Source organism: Phoca vitulina, unplaced genomic scaffold (assembly GCF_004348235.1).
Source record: "Phoca vitulina isolate PV1807 unplaced genomic scaffold, GSC_HSeal_1.0 scaffold10, whole genome shotgun sequence".
Classification (NCBI taxonomy): Eukaryota; Metazoa; Chordata; class Mammalia; order Carnivora; family Phocidae; genus Phoca; species Phoca vitulina.
This window is the reverse complement of record NW_022589713.1, coordinates 52,035,820-52,051,487: the sequence shown is the minus strand read 5'-3', so window position 1 is coordinate 52,051,487 and position 15,668 is coordinate 52,035,820. Positions and strand designations below refer to the sequence as shown.

The 15,668-nt window shown below is 37.2% G+C and overlaps 1 protein-coding gene across 1 annotated transcript in view; it reads right to left on the bottom strand.

Annotated features, from left to right (window-relative positions):
• TOPAZ1 (testis and ovary specific PAZ domain containing 1) overlaps window positions 1-14,744 on the bottom strand; it is a 116,824-nt gene extending 102,080 nt beyond the window's left edge. Inside the window, 6 exon segments of the mRNA XM_032409240.1 lie at window positions 330-457; window positions 1,163-1,224; window positions 11,473-13,939; window positions 14,070-14,071; window positions 14,400-14,477; window positions 14,479-14,744. Coding sequence (XP_032265131.1) covers window positions 330-457; window positions 1,163-1,224; window positions 11,473-13,939; window positions 14,070-14,071; window positions 14,400-14,477; window positions 14,479-14,744 — 3,003 coding nt within the window.
• Between the last annotated feature and the right edge of the window lie 924 nt (window positions 14,745-15,668).

Here is a 15,668-nt window from a genome sequence, read left to right as displayed (position 1 = left end):
AAAACCATGAGAGACTCTTAACTATAGGGAACAAATTGAGGGTTGCTGGAGGGGAGGTGGGTGGTGGAATGGGGTAATTGGTGATGGGCATTAAGGAGGGCACATGATGTGATGAGCGCTGGGTGTTATATGCAACTGATGAATTATTGAATACTACATCTGAAACTAATGATGTACTATATGTTGGCTAATTGAATTTAAAGAAAAAAAAAAGATTCTCCACAGCACCTTTTCATCCAGGTCTGAACTACTGACAGCACTGTTAAGATGAATTTCTGCATTACCACGATTTAGACCAGGAAATAACAAAATACAAGATTCCCTAGTACCTCTTCATCCAAGTCTGAACTTTTTATGTGTTCACTGAAGTCTCCCAGCTTTTCACTTTCACAGGTCTCATTAGTAACTTCCCCTAAGGAAATGTTTTCACCTTTGGAATCATGTTTTAACTCATTTGCTGAAAAGAAATAATATTCAACTGTAGAAACTTTATACAGCAAAATAAGTAAATCATTCAAAGATTATTCTAAAAATGAGTTAGAATTCAGAGACTCTTTTAAAGTCCAATGTGACCAATGTGAAGTAGTTTTCAGCAAACTATACAATTATTCCTCCCTCTCTTTTAAAGTAACTCCACTATACGATATAAAAAGAATTGGCACTAAGACATAATTGAGATATATCAAGATAAATGTAAAAATGTTTATGTCCAGCTACGTTCAATATATTTTTAAAACTTGAAAATCAAAATACAATTAACTTTCAAAATATTTCCTGTGAAGTAAGGATCCAAGTATTTAAACTTATGATTAACTGTTAATTATAAAAAATTCTAATAAGGATTCAGATTTAAAATGTGATAAAGCTTAAACATATATTTCCATTTCAAAATAAGGCCACAAAAGTTTCTAAGGTCAATGATCTATCCTTCGTAGATAAAGCTAACAAAGTTATTTACTAACTAATCAAATGGAAAATTTCTCAAAATCTTATCTGCCAACCAAGCAATTAAAACTGAGGAAAACTGACAAACCGTCAAACATATAGTTAACAGACTCTAAAATGAAGAGCTTCCTATTTAATGAATTAATTTTGACTAGGCCCAAATAGAGATATGAAAAGATACTTCAATACTGCATATTTTGAAAATGTCAAATTTTACCTGCTGATAAGGAAGCACAGATCTCTGACTTCATCATTCCAGGATCCAGTATAGGAAGTTTTCTATTATAAAGCAAACAGAGCTTGAACATTATAAAGGATTCTACACAGAACTATCTACTTCTCTAAACATTATATACTACCAGCATTAGTAGCTGGTGAATATCAGCTCAAGTCCTCCAAGGACAGAGTACTACACTGGAGCTCAGAACCCAGCATACCCAAGTAGATTCCTCATTTGGTTCTTTAATCACACACATATGCCACAATTGTTAGGGAGTGCTGCCATTCAAATGGTTACTCAGAGAGAACCTGATGACATATATCAAGCATTCAAAACAATTTTAAAGTATTACACCAATATAAGCTGACACTTAACTTCTATTCTGAAGTATGTGTATATATATTTTACTGCCAATGTAAAAGGAAGATAGTTTGAGAACAGTTTGAATCTTTTTTTTGTAGTCTCTAAAGACAACATATGGTCTAAAGGTCAAGGGTACGGAAATCAGACTTTAACCAAGTTGGCTTCAAATATTGTTCTGCCACTTACTATGTCAACTATAGCAACATTATGTAATTTCTTTGAGTCTAACCATATCTGTAAAATGGGAATTATCACCTATCCATGAGTTATTATGAGGATTAAATGAGATAAAATGTTTTTAAAGCCAATAGCATAGGGACACCTGGGTGGTTCAGTTGGTTAAGCGTCTGCCTTCAGCTCAAGTCATGATCCCAGGATCCTGGGATCAAGTCCCACACTGGGCTCCTTGCTCAGCAGGGAGCCTGCTTCTCCCTCTGCCAGCCTGCTTGTTCTCTCTCTCTCTCTCTCTCTCTCTCTCTCCTTCTGACAAATAAATAAAATCTAAAAACAAACAAAACAAAAGCCAGAAAAAAAAAAAAAAACCCAATAGCATAGGCTCAACAAATGAAAACTACATCTATAGGAGCCACTTAAAAATAAATGGCCAAATATTATTCCATTTCTTAAAAATTAGAAATATATAAAAGTACACAGAATAAAATACAAAAAATACCCATAATCCCCCATTTTTTCATTTAATAAATTAGTTTTATTAAACCTATCCTACAGCTCTACGACTGCTCATTGGTTCAGGATTACTTCCTACCCATGAAAGAGAAAAACCAAATAAAACATTTTATATACATCATTCTTTATAAAGTCTTTGGAAAACATGAAGTATTTGCTCCCTGACATAAAACCTAGAAACAATCAGAAATACACAGTTTAAAGAATGAGAAAACAATAATACAAACAGAAGACCTGTAATATGCAAATCTCCTCCCCTAATTCTTTCCCTCTTCTGGATTCTATCTACTAAATATCTCCATTTTAGTATTTCTAAGGTCTCTCCAACTCAACATGTCTAAATTTGACATCATGACCAGAACACATCCCCAATCTTGCCCCTTCATATCAGAGAATTATAATGCCTTTCTTTGAAATAAGAGAGAAACCAGGTATCATTCTTAACTCCTATCTCTGATTAATCAATCTTCATGTCCTAAAACTCTTTCAAATACATTCCCATTTCTGTTTGAAGTCATCATGTCCTTTGGCCTAATTATTACAATAGCTCCCTACCAATTTATTCTCCACACCAGAGCTATAATGATTTTTAAAATGGAAATCTGGTCTACTTAAAAGTCCTTTGGTGAATCCCTATAATTCTCTTAGGATAAAGTTCAAACTTACCATGACTTCTAGTTTATCTAGGATGGTCTGTTTATGCCTGTTGTCTTGGCATATCTTATTAAAAGCTCCTCATTTCACTCTCAAAAGTTTTGCAGTTCAGAAAATAAATTCTATGGTCATCCTATTTGAAAGGTCCTTAATGACTGAGCTTTCTGCACATTTTGTAGCTTTATTTCTTGCCATATGAACCCTAAGCCTTGGGACGTTATTTCTGTTTCTCAGTTATGACATGCCTTTCCCTGTGGGCCTTTACATTGGCTAGTTCTATGACAAAATTCTATTTATTTTTCTTCACCAATTGGCTAATTCCTACTAATCCTTTAGTGTTCATCTTAAATGTCATTTTGACCAGGAAGCCTGTAACATCTTGCACTTCTCCTATCCTATTTGATTATACTGGCTTAATTATCTGCCTCTCTTGGTGGATCAAAAGCTCAGTGAGGACAAGGCCCATGTGTATCTAGTTGCTCTCCGTATACTTAGCACCTAACATCTTCCTGGCCCGACACTAGGGAGACTCAAATGAAGATGCCTCTCCTATCTAGGAACTCACATACAGACAGACATAATATACTGAGATATGTGCCAAGAGAACTATTGGAACAAATTCCTAGAATAACAGCTCAGATGAGATTTGAAGGATAACTGAATAAAAAGAAAGGGACTTCCAGGTAAAGAAACATGCAGGGGCACCTGTCATGCAGGGGTGCCTGGGTGGCTCAGTCAGTTAAGCGTCTGCCTTTGGCTCAGGTCATGATCCCAGGGGCCTGGGATTGAGCCCTGTATCTGGCTCCCTGCACAGTAAGGAGTCTGCTTCTCCCTCTCCCCCTGCCCCGCGCCCCCCACCCACTCATGCTCTCTCTCAAATAAATAAAAATCTTAAAAAAAAAACAAACATATGCAAAAGGATTCAACATGACATACTGTGAAAACAGTGAGCTGATTGTTGTGCTTATCTTTCATTAGCCTTTCACTCCCCTATCCTCCCCACTAAAATCATAGTTGTCGAAGACAGAATGGATGCAATCCACTAAAGAGCCTTAAAAAGACATGCCAAGCAATTTAGACTCTATCCTCAGGTGGCTCAAAGCCACTGAAGCAATGTAGCAGTCACTGGCAGATCAATTTCTATTTCAGAATATCACTATGAAGGAGTATAAACTAAAAGAATTCAGGAAGATTAACCAGGAGTTCATTACAATAATCTAGGAGAACGATGAATTAAATAGTAGCAGTGAGAATTGAGAGGAAGGAAAAACTGTGGGAGATATTAAAGTAATAACATGAATACAATTAAGTGACCCGAATAGAGAAGAATTGAGGGATGTTTTTGCAGTTGCTAATTATCCTGAAAGTTACATTCTCAAATAGGTATAGCTCCAGACACATAGGTTATTCCTGCAAAAAATAAATAAATAAATAAATAAAATAAAAAAATAAAAAGGTATAGCAAGTGTATTGCTTTAATTTGAAAGTACTATATTAAAATAGTATTTTTTAATATTGCTGGCATAGTTTATAAGCGTGAGAAACTTTTTACTATGAATAACTCACAAAGAAGGTAAAATTGCACATGCCACTCTTATTAGAAGTAATTTAGTTTTGTTTTGAATTTGAGAGCCATAAAGAGGTTAAATTCATCTGAGTTTAAAAAAAATAATAAAGCAACATTATAATCCACGCAAATTATTTTATAGTTTTGTACTGGTGGAATAGAAAGATATAGCTCTGCCTTGATGGAGTGGGAAGGTTCAAAAATGAAGGAAAGAAAAAAAAATAAGATATAATCAGAGAGGGAGACAAACCATAAGAGACTCTTAATCATAGGAAATTGAGGGTTGCTGGAGGGGAAGTGGGTGGAGGGAGGGGGTAACTTGGTGATGTGCTTTAAGGAGGGCACTTGATGTAATGAGCACTGGGTGTTACACACAACTGATGAATCACTGATCTCTAACTCTGAAACTAATAATACACTATATGTTAACTGAATTTAAATAATTTTTTTTAAATGAAGGGTAGGAGGAAGAAAGGAAAGAAACAGACTTGGGTGAGGCTACAGAAGAAGTACAGGGAAGCAAAAGAGAAGATCTGAGCAAAAAGGAGAGGGGAGTAAAAGAGGCTTCTGAAGAATTACATCAAGTTTATCCTCTAACCAGAGCATTTTACAAGGGGACGATGAAGTTTAATGTGTTCTACCCAGGACTTTTTTTTATAAAACAAAATAAAATACAAAATATGATACAACATCCCTTGTAGTAAAGAAAATATTGTTTTTGTACATCTATTGTTTCACATATTCCTAAGTATGTACTGGATTATAATGCAATTATGTATCTTTATGTATCTTGATAATTGACAAAAAAAATGGAACAGAACTGCTCTATAATAATTATTAGCAGAACAAGTCTGAAAGCTATTGGCCAAAAAAATTCAGGATGTTACTGCTTTTTTTAGAGTTAACTAGCTGCCTTGTGGTCGGTGTTCATTTATTTACACATTCACGTACTCTGTTTCTGAACAAGGCTGCCACAAATTTACTAGGGCAATTATTCTGCAAATACCAGTGGCCAAAAGCAGAGAAATATTATCCAATTCATTGACCAGAGGTTGCCTAACCTGATGCCATGGTGTGAGGTGCTAGGTCTCCTGATACTACAAATGATCACTCCATCAAGTACAATACCATATATTCTGGCAAAAACAAAAAAACAGTGGTTTATGTGGTCCAAAAGAGACAAAAGTAAAAATCAGAATGACACTTCATACTATTCCACCTGCCACTTTAAAGAGATGAGACAGAAAAGAGATCAAAAGTAAATTAATGTTCTGTGGCAAAATGTAGAATAATCGAATTAAAGACATAGAAATAACCAAAATGCCACTCTCCCAGCATTGTTTTGGGCTGGGGAGACAAACTTCAGAGCAGGTTACCCTGGGTTCAGATCTCAGCCCTTACTAACTTACTAGCTGTGTGTCCTTTGGAAAGTTAAACACTTTGATTCAATTTTAAAGACAGCTAGTTTTGGAGGAAATGAACAGACATTTTTCCAAAGAAGACACACAGATGGCCAATGGACACATGAAAAGATGCTCAATATCACTAATCATCAGAAAAATACAAATCAAAACCAATGAGAGATCACTTTACACCTGTCAGAATGGCTAAAATAAAAAACACAAGAAATAACAAGTGTTGGTGAGGATGTGGAGAAAAAGGAACCCTTGTGCACTGTTGGTGAGAATGCAAATTGGTATAGCCTCTGTGGAAAATAGTATGGAGGTTCCTCAAAAAATTAAAAATAGAACTACCATATGATCCAATAATGCTACTACTGAAAGAAAATGAAAACACTAATATATGCATCTCTGTTTACTGCAGCATTGTTTACATTAGCCAAGATATGGATGCAACCTAAGTATCCACTGATAGATGAATGGATAAGGAAGATGTGGTATACATACACACACACACACACACACACACACACCTACACATATTATACAGCACTAAAAAAGGATGATCATGCTATTGCAACAACACGGATGGACCTACAGGGTATTATGCTAAGTGAAATCAGTCAGCCTGAGAAAGACAAATACTATATGATTTCACTCATATGTGGAATCTAAAAAACAAATGAATAAACAAAAAGCAGAATCAAACCTATAGAGAATAAACTGATAGTTGCCAGAAGGAAGGGGGGTAGGGGTATGGGACAAGTGGGTGAAGGAGAAGAGATACAGGCTTCTAGTTATGGAATGCATAAGTCATGGGAATAAAGGGCACAGCATAGGAAATAGTCAATGATATTATAATAGTGTTATATGGTGAGAGATGGTAGCTACACTTGTGGTGAGCACAGCATAGGGTAGAGAGATGTTGAGTCACTATGCTGTATACCTGAAACTAATATAACATTGTATGTCAACTATACTCAAAAAAGTTAAAATAAAAAGATAGGGTCAGTTTCAACCTCAGAATTATTTTACTAAATAAAATATGTGATGTATCTAGCATAGGGTAGACACTAAATATCAGTTTTGACAATTGAGTGTAAAATTTTGCACTATAGAAAGTCTCAGATATTCAGTGCAAAGGGAGAATGGAGCAAGGTAAGGGTCCTGAAAGACAGGTTACAGAGTCCAAATATACAAGGGAGAGAAAGAAGGACCTTTGAGTCATTTGAATGACCTTGGTGCCAGGCATTTTCCCCTCTGTAAGTTTGTGTTTATTAATACCAGCTCCAGAATGTACAATGTTCCTTATGAATTTAAATCCAATTTGCAAAGATGATATAACTCTCACTGATCACCAGCATCAGTTCTGTACTGGTGAGTTCAAATTCTGATGCCCAACTTTCCAACCTTCTTAATCTGGCATCAACCTACTTATCCAGTCTTATTTCCCACTATTCATCAACATCTATTAGCTTTAGAAAGAAAGGATTCACTGTCTCCACTTACATACATTCAAATCTAGATGCCTGAGGAATAGTCTACTATAGTAGAAATTAAAAGTTTAATTCTCTCCCTTCCCTCAAAGTATGACGGATTGGGCTTGCAAAAGTAAGTGAAACATGGACATTTCCTACCCTCAAGAAGTCCAAAAATTTAACAGATGAGAAAGATGTAAATTATACTACCATAAAATCAGTGCCATAAGCAAGGTAGAAAAGGTGCTATGGGAACAGAAAGGGCTCCTAACTCTGAAAGAGTGAGGAAATGCTTCATAATCTGCCCTACACAACCATATTCATATCTCCCTTTATCTTCTGCCCACTTTTTCTTCATTATGTTTCTCCCCCCACCAAACTTTTTTTCCTTCTTCCCCTTTGTTAAATCTAAATCAATCCAAACTTCAAGAATCAGCAGAAATTTGACTTTCCCAAGATGCCTTTTCATCCCTTTTTTCTAAACCACTAGTATTCTTAGTACTTCAGTTTATATATTTTTGTTTCAGACATATTGATTTTTCCTCCAAGGCTACATAATAATTCCCTTGAATACTTGGCAGATTCTTAAAATCTCAATGATCCACTGTATAATATCAGCCAACTGAAATTTTAGGATATAATAAAATCGTGATTGAAGATAATCTTATGTTCTAAGTCCAGCACTATTACAGACATTCTCAGATCTCCAACTGTATTTACAGGCTACTTCAAAAACTTTTACCAATTTCACAAATTATACATTGCCAAGCTCATCAGTTCAAGTGTTAGTGAGTTAGTTCCGATATGATTTTAATAATTTGGATTTTAATATGGGCTTTAAGCACTGTTGATCAACAATGAATAAGCATTCTAACATAACTTAAACATCTTACAAATTCTCCCTAACCAGGTCTGAGAACACTTCCCCCAATAATTGAATTAACTTAGGTTTGTCTACCTGTTTTAACAAAAGAGGCAGTCCAGAGCCTCTGACAGTATCTGGGCCTAACCCTCCCAACTTTAATTTCTGTTCCTGTAAAATGCAAACTCAAGTCTAAAAGGCTTCAACCTCCTACTGTCTTAGCATGAGGAAAAAGTAGTATATGAACTAGCAACTGGTTGATAAAAGGGAGAGATGTGAAATTTGAAATTATATTTTAAGCTTCATTTAGTTCTAGACCATTAACAACTTTCTGCACAACTATTAGCAGACCCTCTGGTTATCATACCTCAATTTTTCCCTGTTAAGTTTATCCTAGCACTGTGGATGATTATAAAACTGGTATTTCTATTGCAGAAAAAATTTAAAATAACTATTGAGGAAATTTTCAAGTTTACTTGAAAACCAAAATTTCAGAAGCAGATATGAAAGAAAAAAGAGCCAATAAAAGTATAATTGGTGCTTTTGAAATAAAGAGAAATGAAGTTCAAAGACAATCAGAAAAATCATCTGAAGTAAATTTGATAGTGCAAATCAAAATGGTTCACCTTGTTCAGGAGAACCAACTGACAGCAGAGGAGGAAGAGGGAGAAGGAAAAGAAGACGACAATGGTGGAAGTGGTGGCAGCAGTTTAGAGGGGTGACAGACAATTAGTTTGGCTTCAGACTTTTCCACAACAACACTCAAAGCCAGAAAGCAGGTAGGAATGATTATATAGTTGTAAAGAGGAAAAACGTAAATTGAAAAGTTTATACCCAATTTGCTCTTAGACAACATTCTTATGTATCCAAGATCTTAAAGAACAGAGCCATCATGAACTCTTCTTGAAAAAATAAATTGCTCTGAAATCTAGCCAACTAAATAGTCAATATTAGAGGAAAGTAAAAGGATTGGTGGTAGGGACTGAATCAATTTAAATACATAACTAAAAGTAAGAGTCTTTGGGAATTCAGATTACTGATGAGAATGTTAAGGACACAAGGCTTAACAATATAAAACTTTTTTTTTTTCTAAAACAAAAAAGTTGGAGGCAAGACTGGGAGAAAAAGCCAAAGTGTACTGTTATGTTCATCTTTCATGTCAGGAAAGCAAATGCTGTCTGAACTTAGGACACAATTTTTTAAAAGTCACGGTAAAATTCAAACTTTTAAATAATCTTTCTTATTAACTTAAGAGAGACATTTAGAAACTAAATTTCTTGTGGTAGAGAAGTATATTGTTTCAGCAATCCCTTTAGGTTTGCTTTAGTCCCCCTCCCCTCTATTAAGAGTTAATAAAAGCGTTTTTACTAAAAACTGGCACGATACAATTTTTATAAAATTATATTTACCTATATGCCTAAATGAATACAAATCGTTAGCAATTAATTTGTTTTTTTTTTTTTTTAAAGATTTTATTTATTTGACAGAGACATAGAGAGCGAGCACAGATAGGCAGAGCGGTAGGCAGAGGGAGAGGGAGAAGCAGGCTCCCCACTGAGCAGGGAGCCCGACTCAGGGCTTGATCCCAGGACCTTGGGATCATGACCTGAGCCAAAGGCAGCCACTTAACCAACTGAGCCACGCAGGCACCCCAGCAATTAATTTGCTATTTGGGGTGGTAGGATTCCCCCTTTTATACTTTTAATGTAATGAACATGTATCACTTTTTCAAAATCAGCCATTATACTTAAAAAAAAAAAAAAAGAACAGAAAACAAACTTTCTGCCCAATTCAGTTTTCTCTTTCTACCTTTGGTGGTAGCTCTTTATCAACATCTTATTAGCTAACAGAGATGTTTGCTCTTAAATACAAAATTTGCTCTAATTTCCCTTTGTATTCCTCAAAGGAAGCATGGTATAACAAGAGTTAAAATCACGTTCAATAACTACCTTCTATTGAACCCTTACTCCTCACCCAGTGTCATGCTAAAACCAAAATCCTTTCTTTGATTTAACCTGCATGAGCCGGAGGCAAGTATCTTCCCTTTTTACAGATAAGATAAAATAATTTGCGTAAAAGGTCTCATAGCTGATAGGTGACAAGGAGAAGATTAAAAAACTATAAAGACTATAAAGGTCAAGTTCCTAACCACTAATTTTTTTTCTTAAGCACTAATTCTAAAGTAAGACAGGCCTAAATTAAATCCAGATTATGTTATTAGCAGTGTGACCCTGGACAAGTGACAACTTGTCATCTTTATTTTTTCCATCTTCAAAATGGGCAGATTATCAATCCTATCTCATTACATCACTAAAAATAAATAATAAAGCTCTTAATCCTCCATTTAGCAGACAGAAAGTATTCTATTTGGTGATAAGTAACAATTTCTTGAAGCACTAAGAACATCAAGAAGAATATGATATCACAAAAGTAACTAAATAAAATTTATAAATACCAGAGACTTAAGTCATGTAGCAGTGAATCTTAGCAGAAAATGTTTTCATGTTTCCTTTTGAGTCTGTTCACAAAACATTCCTTTATTCAAGTATTTTAACATATAAATTAGAGCTTAAAGAATCATAAAAGTTTAGTAAAATATGACATAATATAAAATTCGGACCAACCAGAATGGATCAAATTCCTGAGCACGAAGGTTACTACTTGGTTCCATTTTAAAGTTGCCTCAGGCAAACTTGCCCTCTTTGGGGGCTAAATCATCAGTTATAACAATCACCTTAAAAAGTAGAACCATGAGAAAATGCTATTTTCCTGTGAAAACTGGTTTAACTTTTGATTCTACTCTCAAGTCCTAAATATGTCAAATAAACTTTTCTGAGGCTTCTATGTTCCTTAAAAAAATAATTTTTTTATCTAAGAAGGAAGCCACAGAAGATGGGTTAAAATATATAGTTCTTAATAAATAACTTGGCTGAAATAAAAGTATATCTGCATAATTATAATAATTAAAGAAAATAGGAAAACAAATTTACTTTTGAAAGAAGCAATGTTAGTAATTTTAAAAGCCACTTTACAAACCATCTTTTAAAATTCTGAACAGCTAATCTGCCCCATTATAATTTCCAAGATATATGTAATTGTTTTATTTTGACTAAGAATAATGACATGTCCAGGTCTCAGCAGTAATATGCTGTATTACATTTAGTAAATAAATGGGTTTAAAAAAAATAATGGAGCTTCAATGATCACTGAATAAATTAGTGATACTTAAGAGCAGAAAGTGCTTTTGAAACCCCCAACAATAATCTGCACCAAAAGGCATACTTGAACATGCATACCTCAAGTCATCGCTTGGTTCTTTTTTTTCTGGAAGTTCCATGTGCTTAGAGTCTGTTGATTGGTGCTCTTCAGCAACATTGGGTTCCTGGTTTATCATAGGGAACTCTGAAGTAAGTGAGAGCTCCCCTTCATTGGAGACCCCAAAGAGGTCTGGGTCATCTTGAATGACATCAATTAAGAGGACATCATCTTCATATGCTTTAAGAATATCTGGAAATGCCATTTTAATTTCTGAAAAGTTCTTAGTCATTTCTCTACCACTAACTTCAGAGGAAACTGGTTTGAATGTTTCTTGTTCATTAGAGCAGAAAGCAGGACTTTGCTCTATACACGCAAGATCACAAGAAAAAGTGTTTCTTTCAACTGTGAGAGAAACAGCTTCCTTATTTGAAATAATATTGCCTGGTTCAGAGATGTGGTTGGATGGTTTATTATCATTACCTTGCTTTAAAAAGCTTGAAGAAATAATACAGGAATTCTTGCAGCTGCATGAGTCAGAAATAGCTTGCACTGGAGTTACACTATTTTGTATTCTCAAAGATTGAGGTCCTAAAGTTACTGTAGAGAAATTTTCTTTATTCCTATTTTGTCTTACCTCTGCTCCAGATAAATTGTCAAGAAGTTCTAGGGGACTACATGCTTCTCTCTCTGATGACCTGGCATTTATTTCTTTTCTTTTTTCTGTTTTATTCTTAAGTAACGGAATTTTAAAATTAGTCAGCCGTCCTGTGTTCAGTATTTTAACCAAGTCTGGAACCACAACGGTTTGCTTAGCAATGCATGCTTTTCGATGAATAGTTTTGCCTATAGAGTTATTTGCTTCCTGGCCATCCTGGGAAGCCACTGTCAAATTAAATTTTGTTAAATTCCCTCTATCTTTTTTTTTACTTCCTGTTAAGTTTTGAGGCACATTAGTTAGCCGAGTATCTTCAACAGTATTAGAAACTACCTCTGACCCACTTCTGCTTGGTTCCTCTGACTTCATCTTTTTATCACCGATTATGGGTTCCTTTATAATCATTAAAGTAGGTTCTACTGTAGAGACTGAAGACAAACAATTTAAATTAGAATCCAATTTTTCTTTACTTGAAGATTCACGGTTTGTTTCTGTTATGGAGCTTTGTAATGATAATTTAGAATCAGTTACATGAGTTCGATTTGTTTGGTGTTTAAGAAAATCACTTTGCCTAAAACTTTCCTGAGACCCAGGCAGAAAGTTATTTGAATCTGGCAAGGAAGACTTTTTCCAACACTGGGCAGATATTCTAGCACAGGAATAACAAGGCCAAATTCTTTTACCAGTCATCGGTATTGTTCTGTGACAGCCTAACTTCAATTCTTCAGCTTCATTTCTCAAGTCTTCCCGAGAAGATCTCTTTTCAATAAGATGGCAATCACTAGGTAATTTCACTACTGAGCTTCGCATCGACTTAAGATACTCTTCTGGCTCCATGTTTTTAAATCCTAAGGGCTCTGAAGCATTTTTTGTTTCTTCTTCTGAAAGTGGCTCAAGGGTTTTCTGAAACATTGCATTTACATGAGGTCCAGGACTTGTTTTTTTTCCTGCTGTTTCTGGAAGACTTAATAAATGATCCATCGGGGAGAATGTATTGTGGTTTATTTTTCTCAAAACTTTTAAAGGACTTTTTTTAGCCTCTAAAGTCTCTGCTCCTTTACCCTCAGCACCTGTTTGATTTTCCTGTAACACCAATTCAGACTTGCTATACACATTAGAGAAGTTCATCTCAATAATCATTTCATCTCCTTTTTCAGACACCTTCATCCTTTTCCTGGGTTTTCTCCCAACATTGCTCTCCTCTATTGAGTATTTATTTTTTTCATTCTGAAGGCAGGAAAACAAGCCATTACTTTTACTTTGGTATAAATCAGTTTCTTCAAGCAATAACTTATTTACTCCCATTAAGTTTTCTCCAGTTTGTAAAAGCTGAGGAGTATTATTTGTGTCACTCTTATCTGCAAGACTCCTAAAGTTTTCTTTCTTTAACTTTGAGGAATTTTCTGGTACATGCATACGTTCACGATCAGGCTTATATGAAAGGTTATTTTCATCATTATAACCCTTGGAATGGGGGAAACAATTGCAATCATGTAATTTTAAAATGGAATTACTTTCTACTCCAGGTGACAAGCTGTTACAAGAATATTTTGGAGTATTCTTGTACAGTTCATCTTGGAATTCAACCTTAATATTTTGTGTAGCCTTATTTTCAGTTATTTTGAAAGGTGGGCTTTCTAAGCTTTTAAGGTTTTTAATTCGAATTCTTCTTTTAATACCTTCTACCAAACCTTCCTTACCCAAAGACTGCAAGAAAGCCATATTTTGAAATTCACTGCACTCCACTGTTTGGAAAGATTCCGAACTGGTTAATGATTCCTTTCTTACCAGGTCAATCCCTGGCTGTGGATCATCACTTGAGGCTTCAGTAACTTTTCTTTTTTCCTTGGCTGATCAAAACAACAAAACATACCAGAAAAGGTTTTATATTGAGGAGGAAAAAGCAATACCACTTAAAATTTAAAAATTGTGAAGCCATCCACTTTTATTTCCCTGAATAGCTGTATGGGAATATACAACTGCTTTTAAGTGAAAGACCTAATTTCTGTTAAGGAACTACATACAAACCTGCATAAATTCCAAGGCAGCTGAATAACCTCTAGCACCAATATCACTTCACACTAGCCAAAATGGATCACTACGAGGAATTCCTCTTACAGTAATTCTGACCAAGGGCTCCTAACAGGGCAAACACCTTCTAAGAGAATTCCTGTTCCTCCCCCTCTCCTGGTCAACCACGTGCATCGGTAAAGCCCACGCAAATTCAAGGTAAACACTAGTGTGAAACAACGATGAGGCAGGCTGAGGTGCAAATGCCAAAATGGGAGTGACCCCTGAGTGCTTTCTTACTGTCTTCCCAACTACAAGGGGAGTTCCGCCTCCTTCGCTTCTTCTAAGCCCTAAGGCTCTGATGGGTCCCAAGGCATCCTGGCCCCCCAGACCCTCCTCTCGCCGCCTCACAGCAGCCTTCCCAGCCCGGGACGCCTCACCCGACTCGTCACTTTCCACCTCTTCTCTCCCAGACGCCCGGGCCACCATTCTCCTCTTTTGCCTGCTCTCCTCTCGTCCCCTGGCCTCAGGGCCGCAGCCTCCCGCTTCTCCTGGCCCTGGCCGCCGGCCTCGCTTCCTCGAGCCTCGCGCGTCTCCTTCACGCCCGGGGGCCGCTGCTGGGCCCAAGGGCAGCGGCCGCCGCATCCGCCCCGGGCGGCCCGCCCTGCCAGCCGAGGCCCTCCGAGGCCCACCGCACCCGCTCACAGGAGCCCACCCGCCACGCGAAGGCTGCTCCCGCCGCCGCCGCCAAGCGCCCTCCAGCCTCGGCCTGGCTCCGCGCTGCCTGCCGTCTGGCTCGGGGCCGGAAGCGGAAATGGGGTCTGTTCGCTGCGGGCGTGGGCAGGCTGGGCGGGGCCCAACGGGCGGAAGGGCCCCGAGCCGGTGCAGCCCTAGGTTGCAGCCTTCACTGCTTGCGACTGTGGCCGGTGGCGCCTGTCTAGGCCAGAGCCTGCTAGAACCTTTCAGGGCTCTTTCTCTGCTGCCCCTCCCGCTTGACCGTTCGCAGAGACAACTGCCATCCCAAGCCTCCTGGGGTCCCTTTCCATCAGCCTTCTCGATGTATTTACCCACATCCTATAGGCACCTCAAGCTCTAGAGGTGCAAAACTGAGCTTATCTTTCCTGACAAACTTGCTCCTCCTGTGTTGGTGGATGTGCCACCATCCACTCAATTGTCTAAGCCAGGAATCCAGAAACCATCAGAGACAACTTCTTTCCATGTCATCCCCCTCAGCCACATTCATTACATCTGCTTGATTCTACTTCCTGTGTTTGTCAGCCGCTCTCCCCTTCGCTATTACTTTGGCTCTGGCTCTCAGAATTTGACTGATCTACTGCATCAAGCTCCTAAACTGTATTCATGCCTCTGTCCTTGTGTAACCAAGCAAACCTTGACATCGCTCCTTGGTGAGTCAGAAATTGCACCAGACTGAGTTGTGGCACAAAGAAAACTTCATTTGCAGCAAATAAGGAGATCATGGGGGAATGGCTTCCAAAGCCGTGACTCCCTAGCAGGGGTGGATGGATTCCTTTTATTTAGGGCTAGGATGCATATTTAGCTAGAGAAGCC